A 24,389-nucleotide genomic window follows, 5' to 3' on the forward strand; every position below is an offset into this window, starting at 1 on the left:
AGACTTCACGTGTCTATGCATAATCTTTATTTATAGCAATATCAATCTTTCTCGGATGACAGCATATCGTCATGTGTCGGTGTATGTTTTCTTATACGCGTACCTCGATATAAATCGTCCATACTGAAAGTATGGGAATACTGAAAAATCATTCATACACGTATTTTTATTCATTTACGACGTACCATTTTAATACGAAATGCAGCTGATTCCATTCGCGTGAAGCGTGTAATCTTAAATTCTATGTATAATACGTATATACGTATACATGCTCCGATAAATGAATGAAAATATACGTATATATATAACACATGGACAGTCAGTGCCAAGATGACGGTCACGATGCGCGTGATTCATTCGCAAATATATCTAGGGAACGTTCGAAAATCCTACCGCTAGGGAAAAGTGACGTTTAACTGACCAATCAGGACAAAGAAATCTTTGCTCCCGATTGGTCAATCAAATACACTCTCCTCTGTGAGTAAAATCTCCGAACGCATCCCTAGGCAAGCCTTGCCGCCGCGAATCGAGGCAAGGCGCTGTTCGATAAGCCGGGCGTGAACGTAGGAGACGTTCGAGCGCACAACCGAGATGTCGAGGAACGATGGCAGGAAGGATACTTCGGCGTCCGCGTTCCGTAAGATCGACGTGGACCAGTATAGCGACAACAATTTCAAAGAGGAGGACGCCGATGGTGGCGTAGGCGCGCCCACCGGTCCCGACGAGAACGAGATTTTGACACTTCTTAGCCAATATCCTTTACAAAGCTCTCGCGTTCGATAAAGGCCTTACTTTTCCAGCAGTCTCATCGTTCACTAATTTTTTCCTTAGCACTTTATTAAGGGTAAGAATACGGAGGCGCTAATATCGGTATTAAAGTCCGCACCACTGGAATGTAAAAACCAACAAATCAAGGTAACCTCAAAATATATCCTGCGTGTTATAACTATTCGTTTTCGCAGAATAATATACTTTCTATAATTTTATAATATACTTTTTATTATTTTATATATTATTATTTTATATATCGACCTCAAGTTCGAGAATTTGTTTTACTCTTTGACAATTTATTACATTATTCTTTAAGATATTGCTTCGAAATTATCTGCTTTTGCGCACACCTGGAATTAATAATTTATGAAAATCATAGAGATACTTTGTATATGATTTAATTGTCTATATCAGTGTATTCCTAATACATAATTAACTTTGGCATTTTTCAGCGAATTACACAGAGGACACAGTGAATCATATTTATCCTTGCCAAATGTAAACAAGGATAAAATGATTCATGTGTTAAACTATGTCTTCTGCGTCACTTGCTGAAAGACGCCTTTTATATTTTGTACAATATTACATATATGTATATTCAGTAAAATATAAATTTCCATATATATATATGTGAAATATATCTGTTTGCAGGACAGTGCACGGAACCTGACACTAAAGGTGCTTCTAAGTATAAAGTCGAATCAAATGGACGATTGCTTAGCACAATTAGATCGTGATTTAGTGGATGTTCTAATGAAGTACATTTATCGAGGTTTTGAAATTCCAACGGAAGGTAGCAGTAGTCACTTGTTAATTTGGCATGAAAAAGTATTTAATATAAGCGGCGTTGGTTGCATCGTTCGTGTATTCTCCGACAGCAAACGGGCTTGAAGTTTTGTACATTTCGCAGTAACGCTCATTACGGTAATTACCATTAATTCTTACTGTTATTCATCGTCATTGTTAATATGAGGATGTAGATAGGAAAGCCATTCACATCATTTTCCATATGGAAAATATAACAAATTTGTGTACATTTGTTATCAATAAAGTAATTTTTATTTCTTGTACGTTTGAAGAAATAATCCCTCTACATTCTCCATTGTTGCTCTCATTTTACTCTAAGAAGTATAAATAAAAGTGATTTCACATTTATTTATATATAGTAATAATATAATTATGTATAATAATATATTATATAATTATATAATTATTTATATATAATATGTTATAATATATTATATGTATATATAATTATATAATTATTTATATATAAATGAGAAGAAACATATTTGCTTATATATTTTGTGATATTTAATACTCAAATGTGTACTATTATAATGCAATCTCATCATTATAATATTTCCAAAATTTGACGTGTTTCACTTATATTTTATACTCTTTAGAGTCCATCCAGCTTCTTCGAAAGAAGCTAAAAAGGAGTATATATATATATATATATGTATACATATGATATTATTTTCATATAACAACAATAAAGTCATTCTCATATCTGAACATTTCATTGTATATACTATTATTGACCATTACAATGAGAATTGACGACTAATATGATATTTATACCTGGCTCTTTAAGTTGGCACAAAATAAAAGTATAAATAATTTGGAATAATAGACCAACATTTTCATTTTATATGTATGTATATATATGTAACAAAAACTATAATGCAATCAGATAACATGGAAATGTAATGATGTTAAATTTTCTATATTAGATATTTTTAGGTTCTATTGTTCGTATAATTGAATATGCAAGATTAGCAAGTTGTAATATCTATAGATTATCTGACTTTTGTGATATTATCACATTCGATTTTGGAAATTCATTGTAGAATTGAGATTTACTCACATTTATCCTTTACTGTAAGCATAATCATATTTGTTTGGTGTATCAGATACAGTGCACTCACAAAAACTGCATTTGCTCTGTAAGAAATATATATATTGCATTATATTGTGACAAATATGGATGAATGTGAGATTATAAATCTTTAATTTTTTTAGATATGTTATTAATTTTATTTCAATTACACTTAATTTATTTATTCAAATTCTATTTTTTAATTTTACATTAATTTAAGAATAAATTATTAAAATTTATTATTATTACATATTATGGTTTAAATACCAAACACTATGCAATATATAATTTTTTAAACTGTCTTTAAAAATATATATACTTACTGTCCCTCTTTGAAATACTCCTTCAACGTATTGCTGAATCTTTTACTGTATTTCACAAATTCTCTTTTGCGTTGATCTAATGCTTGTTTACCAGCTGAGCCAGGTATAAATCCAGTAACTTCATTCACAGCATCTAAAAGTTTCTTTATCGCACTTGCTATTTCTCTGAAAGAAAATATACTTGATATAGATTATATCTTAATATATAAATTCACATTTTTACATATACAAATGTTATACAAACTTGATTGTCTCGAGAAAAGTCTTTCTGTCTGTGATCTCATCAGGAATTCTACTAAGTATTCTTTTCAAGGAAGTAGATTTACGATTCAGTTCTTGAAATGCATCTTCCGAACGTGCTGAACGGTACTCCACAACTGTAAACAGACAAAATATAATTTATCTAAAAAAAATCTTAAAATGAAGAAATCATGGATATCACAACTATCTCAATAATAAATATGAGATATAATTGCATTTTCTATGTAAGAATTAGGATAAAAACAAAGAAATAAGATTTATCTTACCATCATAGTCAGATGCAGCGCCTTGCAATCGAAGGACACTCTCATTCATATCAAGATTCAGGTCTGCTCTGCGTATTATACCCATAATTAAATCATGTGTAATCCCAGGATGTGAGCTCTCTGCTTTTGAGAGAGCTGCACGTAGAGTTTGCGCTGCCATGACATTTTGCCTTTCCAGCTATAGAAATTTTATACATTATAATCAATAACCGTTAAACATCCTTAAAAATTATAAAAAATTTTTTACTAAAAATGCAAAGTACACAATATAAAGAACAAATAATTTGTCAAATAAATTAAAAGAATGCTTTCGACTTGTTTTATATCCATTTTCGTTTCCTCATACTGTTTGAAAAATAGCTATCCATCAACGATATACGTATGATGTGTCAAAATGAAATTATTTGAGGAAGAGATAATCATATTAGACGATGACATATTTATAAGTAAACCATAATACCTTGGTTAATATCGGTCTTAATATTACAGGAAGAACCAGTGATGTAACTGGGATCTCATCGCCCATTGTCATCCTTCACAGTGTGTGTTGTCGTTCGAGACGTCAAAAATACAAAGAGTCGAGACGCGAGAGGCAAAGTCGATGCTGTTTCGGGACGAACGAATGACGAGAGGATTGTTTACACACCACTGGCTCACACCAGCATAACTCTTTCTATGACAGCTGTCACAATAAGAGCTAGATACGCGGAAATGAGGTTATTCGGCACTGCCAACATTAGTCGGTTACGAGTTGAAAATATAAAGTAGAGATCTGTTCGTTTTAGCACTTTCTACACTCTTGATCTCCGTTTTATTTTTTTTCTTCAGAAACGCGAGTTCTACGCATTTTATTTTAGATAGGAAAATGCAAGAAACGCAGCTCGAAACGAGAACGAAGTGTCTAATGTTATTTCCGCGTCGGTGAAACCTGCAGGTGACGTGCATTCTACTTGTATCTGTTTCGTGTCGAGCGGCGATATATTTTCTCTCGATTATCGTAATAATCATATTACAAATTAAACGAGCTTTTTATGCAAGCGCATAGCGTGTTATTATCTTAATAGTTATTATCTCAATGCGCTCTCATTCGTCGCTCTATATATCTGCATTTTTCGCACGATTTCTCTCGAACAATTGGCAATGAAATTTATGTTGCAAATCATTGCTGATGGAAAAAGAAACAATTGGAGCATGTTCCTTCCGACATTTCATTATATTTTCTCTCGTGCCTTATTAACGTTTGAAAGTAGCGGGTGATAATCACTAGTGAAAATTGCGAGCGCCGTATAATTTCGAGAGTTGCAAGCATTAACAAGTTCCAATAATCGATAACTTCATGATGTACATTAGTTGCGACGAATGAAATGTATTCATCTGCAGAATGGAGAGGTACGTTTCCCATTAAATAGATTAATTAAAGTGAATCGTGAGTGAAAAATATACGTTTTAGATACGTGATCAAGATGAGTAGTCGTCGAACCATTTGCATCTTTATTCGGGATTTTATTTTACGCTCATAAACATGAACGCGTTCACCTCTCATAACCACTAAGCCTGAAATTTGATCAAAGAAATTTCATTTATTTTAATTCGTCAAATTTCAATATTCAATGCGTCGTCTGATGCGGACTTTACCATCATTCTATTGAATAAAAATATCTTATAAATTAAATTTGCATAAATATTGCCAGATATTTATTTGAAGGTAAGCATAAAATTATATTTTTGTCCATGTAGGTTATTCCAGGGTGTTTACGACCAGCGAATATTTCGGATTTGAAATTCTGACGTTCGCGCCATTTTTGTCGCCTGTTTCGATGCGCGCGCAAGTGGTCGCCATTACTACGATTTGAGTCTCGCGGTCGTGAACGACGCAATCGACACGATCGCGTATATTTTACCGAATTTCTTCGAATTTAGTGGTGCGAGAGTGTCGAAAGTGCGTACAAGTCGCGAATTGAAACTCCACGAAATCGAGGTGATAAAAGATTTCCGTGAAAATCGCGATAATATCGTTTAATCCGGAAAATTGTCCATCGCGCGTTTCGCGATCCTTCCCGCGAAGAACATGTGTCGCGACATGTCGCAACAGGACAATCGGAGGAGCAAGAGGGATTCGGAGGACTCTGGATGCATAATCTACGATGGAAATTCGAGAATTGAGAATTCAGGATCTGCTGTTGAATACTAAGGAACAAGGTCAAAATTCCGTCTACAACAGCGATGAAAAAAAGGTAAGTATCTTAGATGTTAATTAATCCATTTATAGTATTTAACTGATACTATACGTTCTTGAAATATTAATTTTATACTATGAATAAAAATACAGCAATACATTTTTTCATAAGAATAATTTGCTGCAAATTTTTAGCATATTTGTAAAGAAAAGAATTGTTATTATTTTGCATACAAAAAAATAATTCAAATTCAAAGTTAAATGAAATTGTTTACATTAGAAAATAATTAAATAATAAAATAATTAATAAAAAAATAATTCAAATTCAAAGTTAAATGAAATTGTTTGCATTAGAAAATAATAAAATGATAATCAAATTTATATATATATTTAACTATTTTTCTGTATATATATCACACATAAAATATCTTACAAAATCATAGAGATTTTTTACAACATTTCAGATATATATAGAATTGTAGCAAAAAATTCATATTTTATTATCATGTAAAGCGTAGAGTATATTTGTTACATAATCATCGAAAGAAAAAAGTGTTGATTGCATGGTGATCGATGTGAATAATACAATTGCTTTTTATACGAGAAAAGAAATTTTATTGATAACGCAGGGACATCCAAATACGTATATAAACAGTGTGTGTATAAAAGTATAAAAAATAAATATTAGTAGCGCGCGCACGCCATCATTTTGCAAGTCTCGTGGGTATAATGAGTCGGTCGCGATGCGCCCTTGACAACACGGGAATGCGTTGCGAGCACAGCCGAGAGTAAAACTACGTGTAACAATAATGATAATTGTAACAGTAGCACGAGAAAATAGGCGAATCGTTCACTTTAAAAAGATAACACACTGCTGAGAACGAGACAGCATTTACAATCTATTTATAATTTCTATGGATATTTGTTACGCGTGAATCACAGTATTTATAAATATTTTTACAGTTTTATTTGATGTTATTAAAAATTGGAAATTGGTAAAAAATGATTTTTGCGGATATTTCATAATCAAAGAGATATATTTTAAAATAAAAAAATAAAAAAAATTTTAAATTGTACACATCATATGTATATCTAGTATATTATTTTTAAAATAATTGGGTGATTTATACTTGTAATATATAGTCGGGTAATTTTTTTATAATTGTAATATAATCATAATTATATTACTATAATTGACATTGTATTAAAGTGTTACAGTAGTTAAAGTTAAGTTTCAATTCACTAAAAACATTCTATAATGCTCACGTCTTTTACTCACATAAGTACAAGCATTTTTATATTTGCTAACTAGTTTGTATTTCGCATGTTTTACATTTGAAAGACTAAATTGGAAGATTATTGCAGATTTGCACATTTTAGAATTTACTGTTTAACTCTACTAATTAATTGTCTTACATTTCCACACATGATATGAACGATTCAACCCTTACATTATATTGCAATTTTATAAATATAAATTAGTTCTGTATGTATAGACAGATTGTGGGAAAAGTTTCTTAATCTCTCAATTTTTTATCCCCAGTATATAATAAACTTTCGTTTACAACGATTTTTACGGCTTCAAAATTTCGCTACATAAGATTATTTATCTCAATATAAATGTAATATTAACATTAATATTCCCAAGCGCGCGCACATACACACACACACACACACACACACACACACACGTACGCACGATTAAATTAAATTAGATATAAATCCTCTAGTTCAAAGAGTTACATGGCACATTTAATCGGATTTCGTCATAACGGAATCTATTATCGAGGATTCTTTATAACGGAACACTCATTGATATTTGTTAACTTTCTTGTGTACTTTTGGAAGCCAATTGCGTCAGAGGAATATTCTGGTCATGAGAGGTCACGGAGAGACACAGAGAGACCCTGCTCGTGATTACTCGTGACACGAACGTTAATTAGCGTAATTGATCGCTCGCGATTCGCTGTTCACGCAAAGAGTCTACGGTGCCTGCTCTTATCGCAAACATTGTCGCAGTTGTCTCGCGACAAATATACGCGCTCTCGTGTTATTAGCTTAAATTATTTTTGTGACCTCGTTTGCGGGGAGACATTTTTCATGACTGTCGATTTATAATCTACATTAATCGTCCCTAATTGATGAAGTCGGTAAACGATTGAGACCAATCGCATACGACAATATCATGTATAAGATTGCAAGTTCTCACAATTTATTTATAATAACATGTTTTGTTGGATTTGCCAACAATAGTCGATAGATCAATCACGATATCAAATATGATATGGATCGTTGCGGGGGATCTTTCAAAATCAATTTATCATGCATAAGTCTGCAGGTTCTTACCTTCATAATTCTTATAATTCATTTATAATAACATGTTTTGAATTCATCAACGATAATCGATAAAACCATTGTGATATCAACCACGATGGATCCTTGCAGGGGATCTTTCAAAATCGTTGTATATGATAGAGATTAAGATATCTAGAAATAAATCTTGATTTATTATACTGATATAGAAGATAAAAATAGATGATAAAAAGAAACCTTGTAATATACTAAAATTAAATTTTATATCTAAATCTTGATTATATTTTATTTTAAATGGCAGTGACTGATTGAATATAATCGTTTCATTTAATATTTAATTTTATTAAATATTCTTAAATATTCGCACATCCTGCCATCTTGTTTTTTAGAATACGTCGCGCATGTGAAATGATCAACGTTTTCACGAATCCAATGATCGATTTTGGTCACATTTTCGATTCGATTCACCATTTTTCGTAAGCCGATTAAATTAATTATTTAATTATTGCTCTACAATTCAACAATATTTTCTTAAATGTATATTATCTATTCGTTCAAGAAATTCACGAAGATGTACTTTCCATTATAAACTATTCTATTTTTTTTTTAACTTTTTATAATTTATCTTGGATAATATTCTTCAACTTTAATCATATATCAAATATATCAATCTATATATTATTGATATATCATGCTACGATAAGTTCTTTTATACAAGCATTGACAAGAATTTCTGTTAGCTCTTCTTTTTTCTTTATACCGATTCCAAGAAAATATTTTTCGTTGATAAAGCTATAGAATCTCATGTAAATAATGAAAATTAATTTTAACTGGTGTAATACATTGTTTCATTTGAAGCTATCAAAGTTTTCTTCGAATTTAATCTTTTCCATTATCGCGATTTTTCTCACGAGATCATGTGTAGAATGACAATTTTTCGCACAACTTCTCCTTGGGATTTGAGACATTCAACACTTTTTAGAGAAACGTGAAAACGATTTATACAATTCGGAATGATATTAATACTTTAGTGAATTTTGCTCGTTACTTTTATCCCTTAATTATGTCACAGCGCAGACACATCTAGTCACTTCATTTAATCACTCTTTCGTTATACAATTGCAACGATAACGTCTAAAACAGCTTCTTTATCGAACGGTCATCTTCAACGTCCGTTAACCGCCCGAAAACTTTAACAAAGAGATCCACGAGATTACTTCTTCTAGATCTCATCGATCAGTTCGATCGTCAGTGTTAGTCCGATAATCCTCGCCAAGAGGATGATCTTTTCAAGATCTTCTACGCAGGCGCCTGCACCATTGGTCTGTGGATCGGCACCGAAATCACGTAGATGTCCACCTTTTCGCCGGTCGTCTTGTCGACGATTTTACCGTAGTTGACGGAATCGTAAGAAGGCGGCGCAAACAGATGATAAGGTGGTGGTGGAGTTTCCGTAATTCCAGGGGTATTTATCGTCTCGGCCCGCTGTGCATAGGGCACCGATAAGGATCGGTTACCTCGTCGACAGCACCATTCGGAGCAGCTGACAATGAGGAAGAACGCCACCAGGCCGCCGAATGAGCCGATGTACCAAACTATCGACCATGGGTCCAGCGGATTCTGCAGATCGCCGTTGACTACAACAAAACGGGGACCTGTGAGCGAGCAGCTCTCGTTAATAATCGGAAATGTGTTAATTTTTTAATCTATATGCTCATGCAAGAAGATTAATGTGAAGAAGATTAAGGTGCAGCTGCAAAATGGAGAATAGGATGCTTATAACGAGAATTTAAAAAATTAATTTTTTAAATCGATTATTTTTTATAACGAGAAATCTTGGCGAATCATGTCAGAAATTTTATAATTAACGTTAACGAATAGTTGTGATTCATAGATTTGCATCGAAATGATAAAAATGTAATTTATAATTTGAATATGAAAGATGTAAACACATACACATACACATATATATAATCATATTTTCATTTATTCACATAGTCTTTTGTTGTTACGATGCCATGTTTGATAAAAACCCGAGACATCGAGCGTCGGATTTAAAATTACATCGCTTATTTATCGTTAAAAAATCCAAGAAAAGTATTAAGAAGTATTACTTATTTAAACATGGTTGTCAAATTTGCTAATATCATTTGTTTGCAATCTTACACAGCGTATTTTTGTACTTTATACTCGCGTTGAAAAAATTGGCAAATTGCTTTGCAAAAATTGAGGCGATAATTATTTCGTACGAGTGGCATATTTTACACCCTTGATATGGTTGCCATATAAATATTTTTAAAACATTTTAAAACCACGCCCTTCTTTTTCATTGACGATACGCGCGCGGAAACGACATTCTCGATTGTTGTTAATACATGACGAGTACGAAGTGAAACTCGGAAAGACGATGTAAATGAAGATGGAACGACCACTAATTTGCATAAATCCTTGGCACGAGCGACGTGGATTATTCTTTGCAGTCGTGATTTTAACGGAACGCTAGTATAGTTGTGATTTAAAATCTCGTTTGTCTACGATTTTATTGGCATTAAACTCGATTCTTTATAATGTAATATTTTCAATATATTGACTTCTTTCGATTTATGTTCAATATTATGCAAGAGATAAATATGATTGCTAATTTTTTATTACTATAATCAATTAATAATTATTTAATCTTGGACATGTGAATGTCAAAAAAATTAAATAAAATCTGTTGCTATTTAAAATTTTTTATTATTATATTATATACTAGTTTTTCTCTCTCCATTGAAAATATTTTGCATTTATTATGTAACATTTAATAGTTCTGATTAGTAAAATTATTATATAATTCGACATCGTTTACGAAGAATTACATAAATTTAATGCCGAGTTATGAAAATGAGTATGTCGTGTTTCACGGTAAATTGACTTGTATTTGACGTCAGAGGAAAATATTGGAAAAAGAAATCAAGAGTATAGTACGATATGGACGAAACGAAGTAGTAATAGTATATAATTATCGATATGAAATATTCAGCGAAATGTTAAAGATTCGATAAAGAGTATTTCCGCTTTTAGCGTTTGCTGACCTTTATGAAAGCTTGATATGAATGTGAATATAAAAAATGTGCAAGCATGAAAAAAAGATTAATGAAATACATTGAAAAGCATCACTGAATGATGCATGAACGTGTTCGTTGATAGCAACAGGAAGTGCGCAATATTATTTATTATATGAAGTCATTCTCTCGTGTTCATAAGTAAAAATGATTCATATTTTTTACCGATTTCTTCCGTATCTCTATCTTTTTCCACTTTCTCGTCCTTCCCTCCGAATACCCCTGCAAATACATAGACCGTCTCTTCGTTGTCATCGTTGGATTTCGAGTCGACCGAATGACGATTGTCGTTTACGCTGTGAGTGGCTTTATTGCTCTCCATTCGTCTTTCAGCACCGATGCTGTAACTCGACACTGCGTGAGCTGCGACACAAATTGCAACCAATTAATTAATGTGTACTTAATTTTATGCTTGAATGTATAGATTATACTTTCTGAAATTTGTGTATGTGTATGTGTGCACTGAGAAAAATCGCTTGATTGTATCAACAAGAAGTATCTGACAGAAGGCATTTTGCTTAAACCAAGCAGAATTTCTAGTTATCATAATAAGACTCGATTTTTTATAATTAAAACATTTAATAGACTTTACTACAAGGATTTGGTTAGTATTTTCTAGTTGGATCTATAAAACTTCTTGTTATATTAACTAATACTACTATAAACATGAACAGAATGATGCCATTTTTTTTGTAAATTTAGTATTATTATCAAAAAAATTTGAAAATAAATGTAACAAGAAGAAATTAATCATACTCATTTGGTAATTCCTAAAGGAATTCTGATTCGTCCATTTTCCAACAGACATACTGATTGAATCTACCAGATTTCTAATTAATGCAACCAGATTTTTTTCTCAGTGTGATATATGTATGTGCGCTTATATCATTCTTACTCTTACATTACTCTTACTCTAAAAGTATTCATATATATACTCCTGGACAAAATTAACGCATAATTTTTTTTTCATTTTTTCTTTAAAATTTTTCGTTAAAATTTAAATATCAGCTTTTAAAGAAAAAAATGAAAAAAAAATTATACCTTAATTTTGTCCAGGAGTATATTTGGGAATATATAATGTAATCGTAGTCATTTAATTATCTTTGGTATTTAATTCTCAAATATTTTTAATATATATTTCTAAACATTTCAAATATAATTAATATGTGATTATATTACAATTTGATGTAGAAAAGTTATCTTTTTCCCTTAAATTATTATGTATTTATTAATCGCTTTTTTACTCGTCCTTTTCCTCAAAAAACTTCAAATATCACGCAGTTTATTTACCGCTTGCTCGCATTCCCAAATAGGGCGCAACTATACGTATATTATCGAGCGAGATCTCAGGGCTAAAGATGTTGTAACACCCAACAAACAACTCCGCCTGTCACTCGCTAACTTGAATCGCAATGTTAGAAACTGCTATTCACGTGCTATTTATTAAGCCAAGTCTATATTCACCGTCAGTTTTGCTCCGATTTGTTGGTATACGCGTATCTTTTAATAAATAATAATAAAAAGATTAGAACAGACATTCGTAATTATTAACAAATTAACCATAATTCGGTTAATTATTGCCCAGGTATTCTGAAAAACTTTGAATTGAAAAAACGTTATGTTAACGAATTTATAAACGAAAACTTTTTATAATCATTTCTTTAGAATAAACATATTGATGATTAGACGGTCGAATAAATTCAATCGATATAATAAAGATCCTTGACATTTCCAAGCAATTTTCACAAATAGCTTCTTTTTCGTAACAAGATTAGTCTGAATAGCACGTTCAAAAACTATTTTTGTCTATTGCAGTATCAATATTTAATTTTGCTTGCAAAGTTAAATTTATTCTTAGGGAGTCATATCGACATTAAGTATTACCGCAAAGTAGTTTCAATTATGAACAGTCTGGAAAGAAGTTTAGCGAGTTCATAAAAGTCAAAGATCGCGTTACGGTCTTTAAACTTTTATCTGTACATAACAACATCCGTTTTTACAAAGAAAAGGAGTAATCGAGAATATAAGAAAATAATTTAATGATGAAATAATAATTACAAAAATTTCAGATAATTAGCGACAATTAACAAATATTATTGTCAAGCCTCTCGATAAAAAACATGTTTTTTTTGCTTTTCTTTAATCAATTATATGTTGATGAATATTTTGCTGCTCTGTGCTATTTTCAGCTCATTGTTTTACACTTACAAAGTGATAAGACGTAAAATCGATCGAAGCTCGAGCCTCCCTTTTTAAAAGAAACGCCGATATATTGTTACTACATTTTCTTAAAGCGAGGTGTGGTCGATACCTTTCAGTTCTGCCAGAAACTCGCGTCTCTATCCTGACACGATTACCTACTACTTAGCAGCACCGTTGCCTGACCAGATTTGGCTTCGGCTTTATAGTCAGAGTTACTTACGTGTAAGAACACGTTACGATCCGCGCTTAAAGTTGCTTTTGCGTTAAATGCAAATCCGGTCTAATATGTTAATACGGTATAATTTGCTAATACACTATAATTTAGTAATATGTTATGATTATATTGTAGCGGGTTGAAATGCCCTTAATATAATTTCGATATGTCGATCATATTTGAGGCTCTTTAAAATTGGTCAAATTTATGTATGAAACTCATATGTGAGAAAGATGAAAAATACAATTGTAATAAATACTTCTTCTTGCGCGATTGTATTAATAAATGTTGCAAAGTTGAAAAGAGCACAAGGAAATAATAAATGATATTAATATATCGGAAATATATTATGAATATATTATGTTAACACATAAAATCTCATTTCAGATAAGAGATTAAAGCTTTTCGATAAGTTTTATTTTTATAAAATAATTAATAAATAATAAAATTAATGAATATTTTCAAAGTCGGAGGGGGGGGATAAGAAATACTCAATTTACGTGTTACTGTCAAGATAATAATACTTTGTAAACATGATCGTTTTCCGTTTGTTGATCCGTCGTATCATTGAAGGTTGTGTGTAATTAAAGACAAAGTCACACGAGGTAGAGAGAGGGAGAAAGAAGAGGGGAAGAGAAACGAAGAAAGACAGAAAGAGACGTAGTCGTGCCGTGACACTGTGTATGAGAAATGTCCATTACTTTTTGCTAGCTACGGCCTCGTCAGAATCACAGCATCCACGTTTCGCGAGTCACGTACGCTTTTCAATAAACAAAACCGATTATGAGAGGGATTTCCACAGACATGAATAAGTAATTTAAGTCGCGATAATGAAAACTTTTCGCAATTTTTTATGCGCGCGTGCAGCTGACAGACACAAGTACAAACCTTATAATAAAATGAAATGCGAGAGAAGACGATCCTGATTTTCATCTTTTTGTCTTTGATAACGATAGTTTTTTGCCATATACATACATGATAAGGCGCTTACGTCACACAACAATGTCGCGCTATAACAACAATGTGTGAAATTCAGCGGTCGCTTTCCGCGACGTATAGACGCTATTGTTTACATGTCGCGAGGTCGTCTCGTCATTCACGCAGCGAGGCTCGAAGGGGAAGAAATGTGGCGCAAGTGCTCCGTATTAGATCGCGAACAAAGCAACAGAATCATCTATCTTCATCTCATCTTAACATCTATCATAACAGGTTTGTACTTATGTCAACTGCGTCGCATAAAAATCGCGCAATTTCACATCTGTCGCAATTTAAATTACCTCCTACCAGTGGGAATGCCTTTCGTAGTGGTTTCTCTACTTGGTATTATATTTACATCGATGCATCGCGCGTCGCAAACATGTATGGGAAACGATTAATATTAACGTTGTTACGATGTATTATGCGACAGACGTAGCGTTTACGTAACGGCTCTTAGGCGCGATCGCGAGTCACGTTTCAGCAATCGATCCAAGTGTTTGAACGTACGATTGACTACGCCTAAAATGTTAATTTTTCGTTTATGACCAATGACCGGCGAAGCTCACAAGGTTACGGTTTACATATATTATAACGTCACGATGCTATTCTGGGCACATACACACTTGATCACGTGAGCAGTTTATTCACGTGAGAGGAACTCGATCTCGGTACTTATAAGCATTGTCGTCTCGATAGGCTTTGTCTTAAATGCTAATTTGCCGCTCATAATTCGAAATGTGTCGTGAAAATAATTTATTCGAAAATGACTATAATACTGTTAAACTTTTCAACAAGATGCTTAAGAAATAATTAACTTTCCTTATTTATACCTGTCGTTTCAATTATGTAGCGGACATACATGTTTTTTTATTAAGAATATTTTCAAAATATTATATGACAATATGGCATGTTACCAATATTATCGTGGCATATTTATCTTGTCATTGTTAAGAAACGTTACATATCCACTTTATGTTGCTGTACGTTGATAAACTTTTCTCTCTCACATAAACTTTTGAACTTTAAAAGAAGGAAGTCTCTTTAAAGTCTTCGCCGTTCAAACATTTCCTTGTGAAAATGACTCCTTCTGTTTCGCGCGAACATTGTTTATAAAGTTTTACTTGACGTGCGCGAGAACGGCTGAAATACATCGTGGTTACGGAGACACCGAGTTGATCGAAATATTTGCAAAACTCTGGTCAGCAACGGAATCAAGATAAATCGCTGACATAGTATAGCGACGAGTAATACTTTGTGAAACGTTATAGAAAAAAAAGATTATATAAGAGTCTAGAATTTTGCAACCATAAATCTTTTTTAAGGTTTTATTAATTCAAGATTTGTGCGAATGCAAAAATAAATTGTAAAGTCTACTTTTTATAATACTACTTGTCCTCTTAATCAATTTTAAATTCAATTTTAAATAAGCTAATCGCTTTTGCACAATATTTGGTTTAAATTAATGAACATCATTTTTTTTATTTTTTTTTACAATGCTTCATTATAAACTCGCAAGTGGCAAGTTAAATATATGATTAGATGTCAGAGTAATATATATCATAAGAATCGATTATCGTAAAAATCGAATATCTTTCGTATCTTTCTTTATTTCTCATAAAGAACGCATCACGCGACGAGATACTCCTTATGCATCCACACGCGCACGTTATCGGGAAAGTAGAAAGATACACATGTGTACCTCAAACGAGGTTCAACGTGAGACATTTTAATGATCGCGTATATCCGTTGCGTACATCCGAGTTGGGTTGATAGATCAATAATTCATGAAATTATAGCTCGGCGCGATACGCACAAGTTGCACATTTTCATTCATCCATCATCATGCATTCGCCATCAAACAGCGGCATACATATCTGCCTCTTAAAATTGTCTGGTTATAATTGTCGCTTATAATTTTAGCCATTTATTCTCAGTGATATAAATCTAGCTTGAAAACATTAATTTCAATTATAAAATAATAAGTAGGATAGAAACGTTGATTCCCTAAGATTTTTCGAAGCTGATTTTGAAGCCGGTTTTTACACCTTTTTCAAAATAAAGGATTTGTTTATATAGAGTGCTATACAAGTTTTTGTCCGCTTGTTTGACTAAAAAACTATTTTTTAAAGATATTTTGTATCTAAATTGCATCGTAATCTACTACATGACAACTTTCTATCGTTTATCGCTTTTTGTTATCAAGATTTACAGGATATTTGTAATAAAAAATAAATAAAAAATCATGTAGTGTCTTATATAGATTAAATTAATAGCTTTCAAACACTTATATACGTTATATTTAGAATATCTAATCAATGATATAGATTAACAAAAACACAATATTTTACTTACTCTTCTTTATAGATAATAGTCTAAAAGTACTAAAAGTTTCTTAGAAACGATAAGATAAGTTCTTATGTTTATATAAACAGTGTCGGACAAAGTTTATACAGCACTTTAATAAGAGGTGAAATGAATTATTATTGTATTAAATCTCACATATATACTTGATGATATACATATGTGTATAATAATATATATAATTATGTATAATAATATATGTATAATAATATATAATTGCAGATACGTATACGTGTGTGTCACGTGTCTTGCATCGCAACGAGGCGACGATTCGGTCGGCGAAAATCACTTCGCACCTGAATCTTTCGTGAAGTTAAATTAATCGTTGCGCGAGGGAATCTCGGGAGTGCCGATCAAAGTATCGCGCGAGTGAATCTCGGGAGTGCCGATCAAAGTATCACGCGAGTGAATATCGAGAGTGCTAATTCGTGTATCGTGTGATTGGGCGAAAGTGCCAATTATTTGTCCCAAAATCGTGTTATTTACGCATGTTTGCCGATTAAAAGCAAATGCGTCAAAGGAAAAGAATCGAAAGTGCCGCTTGAAATATCGGACGATTGTGTTATCATATTAATTGGAATACGCGGCTGTAATTACAGCAAATCGTTTCGGTTAATTTGTGTAAGTGTGCTCTGACGACATGAAGGATTATCAGCTGGAACGTATCAGCGATGAAGCAGCGAATGGAACGGCATCTCTTTTCTCTATCTCTCAGCAAATTGGTGAGTCAAATTAATTTATTATGTCTGCATCACATAAATTGTTTGTTACTTGAAGATGATATTGCTGCAAAGAGAGCTGCATCCCTATTTGAAATATATCAATAGCGGCACGTAAAATATTTCAATCTGTAACTTGAATCGAAACGCGACATGAAATTTGAATAATATTTTTTACCATTATGCATACACTGCATTGAAGATATCTGTTATTAATGAATTAATAATTGCACGAGATTGAATAAATTAATTCTTATAGAAATATTTCAATCAAGTATTTTATTAAACGTTGAATAAATAGCATTGATTGATCGCGAATTAACTATACGTGCATGATTTTATGCTCGATTCTCGAAGTTACCTTAATTTTGATGGCAGCATCCTGATAACATTGTTTGCTCTTTCAACAATTATAATCGGCGCTTTTACGTAACCACTGAATAATTGAGATCGGCTTTAACGATCGTCCATTTGTGCTATTGATGTATTCAAATGTATAATATATTATTAGGATTTTTACGTAACCACTGTACAATTGAGAAACAAAAAGATCGACCATTTACATATCAAAGTAGCCATTGACGTATCAAAACACAATATCATTAACATATACTTATTATATTAATATATTCGCGAGAAGAGTAAGAAAAGGGTAAGTAGAGGTACAATTACAGGTGATGCGCTCACGCGCAATTGACTAATAGGTAATTAAATCAGCCTACGGTGGTAAACAAGTGACGCAATCATTGAGATATAGTGGAAAACAAGCCGATTGTGCTCGCGAAATCGTCTCGACGTGAAACGCGATATTTGGAGTCTCTTCGATTCCCTCTGCAACGAGATATCGGGAATCGCTCGACTCGATCATGACCTTCGAGTACGCTCATTCAAGTTCGTTTCCTTTAGTCTCATCTCGCGTGCTCTCATCTCGTTCGCACTAAACGCATCTTATTCGCGTTGTTCCATTTCGCATCATCTTCGTCTCATTAAAAAAGAACCTATCGAGCATCAATGAATTAATTAACGATACATGTATAAGAGTGCAATTAATCGATTGATATCAAATATTAGATAATTATTAATGTTATTGCTTCAAATTTAATTTGAGAGATAAAATCTTTAAGATAAAATCTCTAAGATACAATCAATAAGTTAATATATGCGAGATATTATCAAAATGTTTAAAATGCAAACGGAATTTTTTTTACAGAATTTACCATTACTTTACCATTTTTGTAATTTTCCATTGAACAAGTTAATTTGAAAAAAATATTAATTATAATAATAATAAATATAATTTTTTAAATATTTTTTTTTATTTTTTGTTTTACGTTTATCGTTGATAGAAATCAAATTAAACTTACGAATGGTCCTCCCTTTTCCCTCCAATTATCTTCGATAAAACATCTTTGCAAATGAAAGCCAGTGAAACACGGATATCATTTCGTATTTCTACTTAATGATCCGATCACGTAATTTTCTAAAATCTACATAAAGATGTGCTTAATTGTACTCGAAGAACGCGATTGTATTCGAAGAATTGCGAATTATTCAAAACTTTATCCGACCGTAAAGTTTTCGTACCTTGTCTAATTGTACTTTGTGACCAAGTCCGGCGTGTTCTCCTGGCATCGCTCCAAGTTTCGTGATCACCGTATATTATTATCGGAAGTATTGTTAGTTGATTTAAGAGGGCATCTATATAGAGCCTATTATCGATGAACACGTACAAGCGAGTGTTGTCTCCTTCTCTGAAGAAGAAAGAGTATCGGTCTCGTTCTTCTCTCTCGTCTAGATATAGATTCAAAAGCGGAGCTTCTCGCCTATATTTCAAAGTCAAGTGTGTATAAGATTCTGACGTCTTTCGCGCAACACACATAACAAGCGGATAATTTATAATGTAAATCAGGATACATATATATTATATCGAAGCTTGGCTTTCCAAATATTTTGGCCTCTAATGCATGTACTGATAAATATATATGATAAATACTATAGTACTTATGTTAATTTTGCTATATCAAGAAATGTCCGGTAAATATATTCCATTACGATTGGAGTAAAAAAATTCACAAATTTCATTCGACATGATCTATTTTTCTTTTTATTAATCTACAACATTATCGTGAAATTAATAATAAACTCGTAATTTTTTTTTATAAAATAAATTTCTTGATAAATTCAGAGTTAATATTTATCTCGAGAAAAAGAATAACAAGAAGATTCGTATCTTTAAGTATACTTATTGTTAAATGTAGGAAGTTCGTAATTGTGCGTTAAGGATTCGCAGGATATATTCGAGGCTAGAGATATATGTAACGGTTTCCAGTTGCTCTCTTGTACTTCTATATTTAGCAACGAGTACATTATATGTATGATTATGTTCGTATATCCGTTAACTGACATCTAGACCAGTTACATAGAAAATTTGTAAGATACATTCGGTAAAACTTTAATATACTCCTGGACAAAATTAACGCATAATTTTTTTTTATTTTTTCTTTAAAAGCTGATTTAAATTTTTTTAATTTAAATTTTAACGAAAAATTTTAAGGAAAAAGTGAAAAAATATTATGCGTTAATTTTGTCCAAGAGTATATATTTAAAGTAATGATTTATATTTTAAAATTTGAAAATTACCTACACACATTTACTACATATATTATTGCACATAGCATACTCTTCATTTAAGAGCAATGATAAAATAAAATATTTTTTGAAGAAAATAATTATATAAATATATAATATATTCATCGAAACTTAAACAATTATCGACTTATTTCTAATCCTCTTTTAATATTAATAATAAATTATATGTAATTTTATAGTGCGCTTGAGAATTTTTTTCTGCCATAATAAAATTTTCTCGTAAAAATAGTATGGCGGCAAAAATGATCGCATTCTTTGGATTATAGGTACTTTTGTGTGGATTATTCAATAGTTAGATATGGAAAAAGCTGCTGCATCGACATTGCTCAGACGCCACTGAATTATTACGATGTACTCTCGTTAATAAAACAATGTCGTGGCGCGTGGCTTCTTGACACTTTGCTCAGAATTAAATTTCCGCGGAGAAGAATTGAGTTTCCAAATGAAACCGAAGATTATTAAATAAATTTCTTCGATTCTTCGTTTTATATTTGTTATTTTGAGAAATTATTCTAGTTAGGCAAATGATTTGAAAGAGCATTCCAATAATATTTATACCTTTGTAATTAGAAGATTAATAAGTGTCATTTTTTATTTACATAGTATCCTTAATTACGGATACATTAGTCAGATAAAAAAGATGCAAAGTAGAGAAGCGCAGGGTCAAGTATCTTGTTAATCGCTTTATAGAGCACTTATTGATTATATGATCGGGTTCTTTCGTACAAAAAAACGCGCGGATGAGAGGAGAAAGAGGATAATAGTTGCTAAACGTACGAGGGGACGATTGAAAATTTCGTATATCGATCGGTTTCCGACGTTGAAAACGGATCAAGTCCGCCTCATCTGGATGGTTATAGTTCAAGCCAAATTCTGATCGATTGCGAGAGCGCGCGCGCGAGATAAATCCATCATTCATAGCGTACGCAAAATGCACACGCGATAGAATACAATGCAATCGCGGAATTAACCACGCTTTTTAATGCGTTCTTTCGTAAATCATCCGTGCTATTAATGCTTCCTGTCGTTTATACAATCTTTGCGTATTCGATACAAACTGTTTCGATAATGATGTCATGTGAAAGCGCAAGGTTCTCGCTGCATCAATTGAGATATCGATTTACAGAAATATAAAGTATAAATTATGTATCTTTTTTCCCAGAGAAATTTTTTCATTGAATATTATCGTATTTGAAGCCATGTGTATTTAAAACTTTGCAAAAATTTTACAAAGAAATCTTGAGATTACTAAAATATTTGTTTTTGTTGTAGTATACATAATACATTAAATTAGAAGCGAATGTTTTTTATTTGTATATTCATTTTATATATTTTATTAATTTTCATAATAAAAAATTGTTAATCTATACTAATTAATATCAATGAAAAAATTTCAATGAAATATTGAAATGATCTATGCTTTTAAATTTCAGAGCGTTTTTTAATTTTAAAACTTAATGATTTTTTAATTGTGAGATTAGTGCATGCGTCATGTCAGTATTGCGTAATATCGAGTGCTTTGAGATAATATTCTTCGAAAATCGACTAAATTTTGAAATACAAATAATTTATTCAATATCTTTCCATCTTCCTTGACACGGAGCGTGTCTAAATGCCTGGCTAATACATTCAATAATTGACTTTGAACAACCAAAGTGAGATGGATTTGGTTAATTAATACTGGAAAGCTTGCAAACTGAAGAGTCTAATCGAATTATGGAAATCTCATAATCGTATGGATTATACCGTGCTTTAAATAATGCAACGTTATCTATATTCGGAGCTGGATCGATCGAAACGCGGTCCAATAAACCAAATTCTCTTCCTCAAGCGTGTTTATAAAACTTCTGCGGTGCCTGTCTCTTTTTTCTTTGTTATCTTTACAGCGTTTTGGCACAGAGATCATTTCTTTGAACTGGCTTCGTAATATAGCACGTCGGAATCCAAGCGCAATATTCGAAGCATCTCGAAACGGAAATGACAAATTTAACGCTAAGTAGTTTAAGCAAGGTCTATTGGATGCTATGAAATTTCTGTCGCGATTAATATATATTTCGTTAACGCTTTATTTAAAATAAATCGTTTTACATATTAATTCTTTCACACTTAGAAAATTGTAGAGGAAGGAAGAGATTAAAGAAAATTATTATCGAAACTTATTATCGATTTATGTGGATTCATTAGTATAAAAAATTATTCATAGATAGTATTTTTTTATTATCTTATTTTCAAATGAAATACTTCAATATTATGTGTACGACTACGAGTTTCGAGCGATTTATAGCTTCATTCAAAGTCATTTAGAGTAATCTTGAATTAAAAATCACTTGAATACAATCACAATCGATAAATTAATCACGTGTGTACAAGTCGATACCCAAAATAAACCAGTGCTCGAAGACCTTGAACAACCGACACACGAGATCGCTTTTGTCGGTATGTTAGAAAATCAAAAACAAAGCGGATCATTTATCATCTCATCGCAATTCTTATCATTTAACGTGCGATTCTGTACACAAATAGTAGTTCATTGAAAAAGTAATATAAAAACTCCCCCGGGGAAAAAAAACTCGCATGATCAATCACGAGATCTCGCCTTTGTTCCACCGACAAGATACTCATCGTAACGAGATAAATCGCGCCATGCTCATCGGCGCGAAACTTTATCTAGAACGTACCTGGTATCGGCGCGTTGAGGAAGGCCTGGTTTTTCGCCACGAGAAACGAGACGATAACGAACAGACACCACGCGAGGACGATCATCCTGGATCGAAGCGATCGTTGATCAGTGGAGATACGATCCGTTTGCCGATCAGCTTGTCGAACTGGCTCGGTCGATGCGCGCACTTTACGTGACTTTCACGCGTCTCTTACGCGTCGCACGCATGTAAACTCAATACCGGTCGCACGATGAAATATATTTCGCTTTTAAAAAAAAAGAAAAAGAAAAGAAGAACGATTTTTCTCGTCAGCACACGTGACTCCCGTTTCACTTGGTGTGGCGCGCCGCGCAGACGACTCGGCTTCGCCGACTTCTCCGACCGGTTAGTCAGCAGTGAACTGCTCGTGTTCCTACCTCGGGTATCGTAATATACATAAAGTCGCCAGATAAGCCACGGCTGACACCCCACCACGGACGCACCTCGTCGTGGGACGGCCCGTTCCTGCTCGCTCTCTGATGCGCGCCACTGAAGTGCTTGAAATCCTCTCGCCTCCCAGTGCGAAGTACAACAACGTGGTCCCCTAACTCGCGGCCCCGCTCGTCCCCCCGCGATACGCGGGCCGTGATACTCGCGATCGTGATCGTGTGACTTTTTATAGTCACGAAAATTGATGCTCTTTACGTCGACGGCAATTAGCCAACTCTGATTAATGATGACTCTGGTCATTCTTCCTAAATGAGTAATTAATATAAATTGAAAAAAAATATTGTATAGTTAACGGTGTTTTGATTTCCGTGCTGTAACGTGAGGATGATGTATATGTTTTGAACATTTAGATTTTTAGGACGTACATTTTTTTTCCTCGAGTTTGCTTTCTTTTTCGAGACTGGAAAAGAAACGGTCGGCTGATAATGACTATATTTAACTCTAAATGCGACAAATGTCCGCGTCACGTGTTGATAGTAGGCGGGTAATAAATGGCAAATCGATTATGGAACGATAAAAAGCTTGCGTATGTATAATGAAATATCGCACGGTTTTGCTCGATTATTTAAATACCGAGGCAATAAAACATAAGCTCGATGTGAAGTGTTAAGGTCACCTGATCACCGGTCGTCATCGAAATCCTTTCGTAATCGCGCGCAATACGATTACGATGCGTTTCCATGCTCCTTGATCTCGCCGCATGCGTGTCGCTTTTTCTTTCCTTTTTTTTAGAGAAACTAAAAAGAGAACTCGGCTCAATTTTTTAAGGCGAATATGCGAGGCGTCGATCTTTTTTCTCTGAGTCCTCGACGTTTCCATAAGCCTTCGTTCGGCATTTACATACCTGCCTGCTTCTCGAACCGTGCAGAGTAGATATCATTATATTTCTTACGGTATATCTCGCCGTGAAAAAAATTCGTCGGCTATAGTCGCGCATTTAGAGCCACACATTTTCAATTTATCAGACTGTACCTTTATGCAGTTTGCATGTAAAATGGCAGAAGGACCAGAGACAACGGAT

The 24,389-nt window shown here is 32.9% G+C and overlaps 4 protein-coding genes across 9 annotated transcripts in view; 2 read left to right on the forward strand and 2 right to left on the reverse strand.

Annotated features, from left to right (window-relative positions):
• The first annotated feature begins 503 nt into the window (after positions 1-503).
• Arpc5 (Actin-related protein 2/3 complex, subunit 5) lies at positions 504-4,133 on the forward strand. Of its 2 annotated transcripts, XM_083107039.1 has the most exons (4): positions 504-751; positions 842-915; positions 1,423-1,695; positions 3,993-4,133. In XM_083107039.1, the coding sequence occupies exons 1-3, from the start codon at positions 592-594 to the stop codon at positions 1,660-1,662; spliced, it is 474 nt and encodes a 157-aa protein (XP_082963165.1). In that variant the 5' UTR covers positions 504-591; the 3' UTR covers positions 1,663-1,695; positions 3,993-4,133. The 2 variants fall into 2 exon arrangements, with proteins under 2 accessions (XP_082963165.1, XP_082963164.1); XM_083107038.1 differs by lacking the exon at positions 3,993-4,133 and having other exon boundaries at positions 505-751; positions 1,423-1,841.
• Positions 1,000-4,381, reverse strand: Ccm3 (programmed cell death protein 10 Ccm3). Of its 4 annotated transcripts, none has more exons than XM_083107032.1 (6): positions 3,964-4,379; positions 3,504-3,681; positions 3,221-3,353; positions 2,977-3,141; positions 2,642-2,718; positions 1,000-1,121 (listed from the first exon to the last, which is right to left on the reverse strand). In XM_083107032.1, exons 1-6 carry the CDS (start codon positions 4,033-4,035, stop codon positions 1,102-1,104), a joined length of 645 nt encoding a protein of 214 aa, XP_082963158.1. In that variant the 5' UTR covers positions 4,036-4,379; the 3' UTR covers positions 1,000-1,101. The 4 variants fall into 4 exon arrangements, with proteins under 4 accessions (XP_082963158.1, XP_082963160.1, XP_082963159.1 ...); XM_083107034.1 differs by lacking the exon at positions 1,000-1,121 and adding an exon at positions 1,154-1,892 and having other exon boundaries at positions 3,964-4,377; XM_083107031.1 differs by lacking the exon at positions 1,000-1,121 and adding an exon at positions 1,931-2,203 and having other exon boundaries at positions 3,964-4,381.
• A 2,316-nt stretch (positions 4,382-6,697) lies between these two features.
• LOC145976088 (uncharacterized) lies at positions 6,698-23,418 on the reverse strand. Of its 2 annotated transcripts, none has more exons than XM_083107036.1 (3): positions 22,898-23,418; positions 11,262-11,459; positions 6,698-9,647 (listed from the first exon to the last, which is right to left on the reverse strand). In XM_083107036.1, the coding sequence occupies exons 1-3, from the start codon at positions 22,980-22,982 to the stop codon at positions 9,292-9,294; spliced, it is 639 nt and encodes a 212-aa protein (XP_082963162.1). In that variant the 5' UTR covers positions 22,983-23,418; the 3' UTR covers positions 6,698-9,291. The 2 variants fall into 2 exon arrangements, with proteins under 2 accessions (XP_082963162.1, XP_082963163.1); XM_083107037.1 differs by having other exon boundaries at positions 6,698-9,629; positions 22,898-23,411.
• Positions 17,437-24,389, forward strand: part of Mrps24 (mitochondrial ribosomal protein S24) — a 127,103-nt gene continuing 120,150 nt past the window's right edge. The window contains exon 1 of the mRNA XM_083107027.1: positions 17,437-17,573. Within this exon, the coding sequence (XP_082963153.1) occupies positions 17,492-17,573 (82 nt within the window). The 5' untranslated portion in view covers positions 17,437-17,491. The remainder of the gene's footprint in view (positions 17,574-24,389) is intronic.

Source organism: Camponotus vicinus, unplaced genomic scaffold (assembly GCF_025532165.1).
Source record: "Camponotus vicinus isolate PSW18456_S1 unplaced genomic scaffold, iyCamVici1.0 SCAF_8, whole genome shotgun sequence".
Classification (NCBI taxonomy): Eukaryota; Metazoa; Arthropoda; class Insecta; order Hymenoptera; family Formicidae; genus Camponotus; species Camponotus vicinus.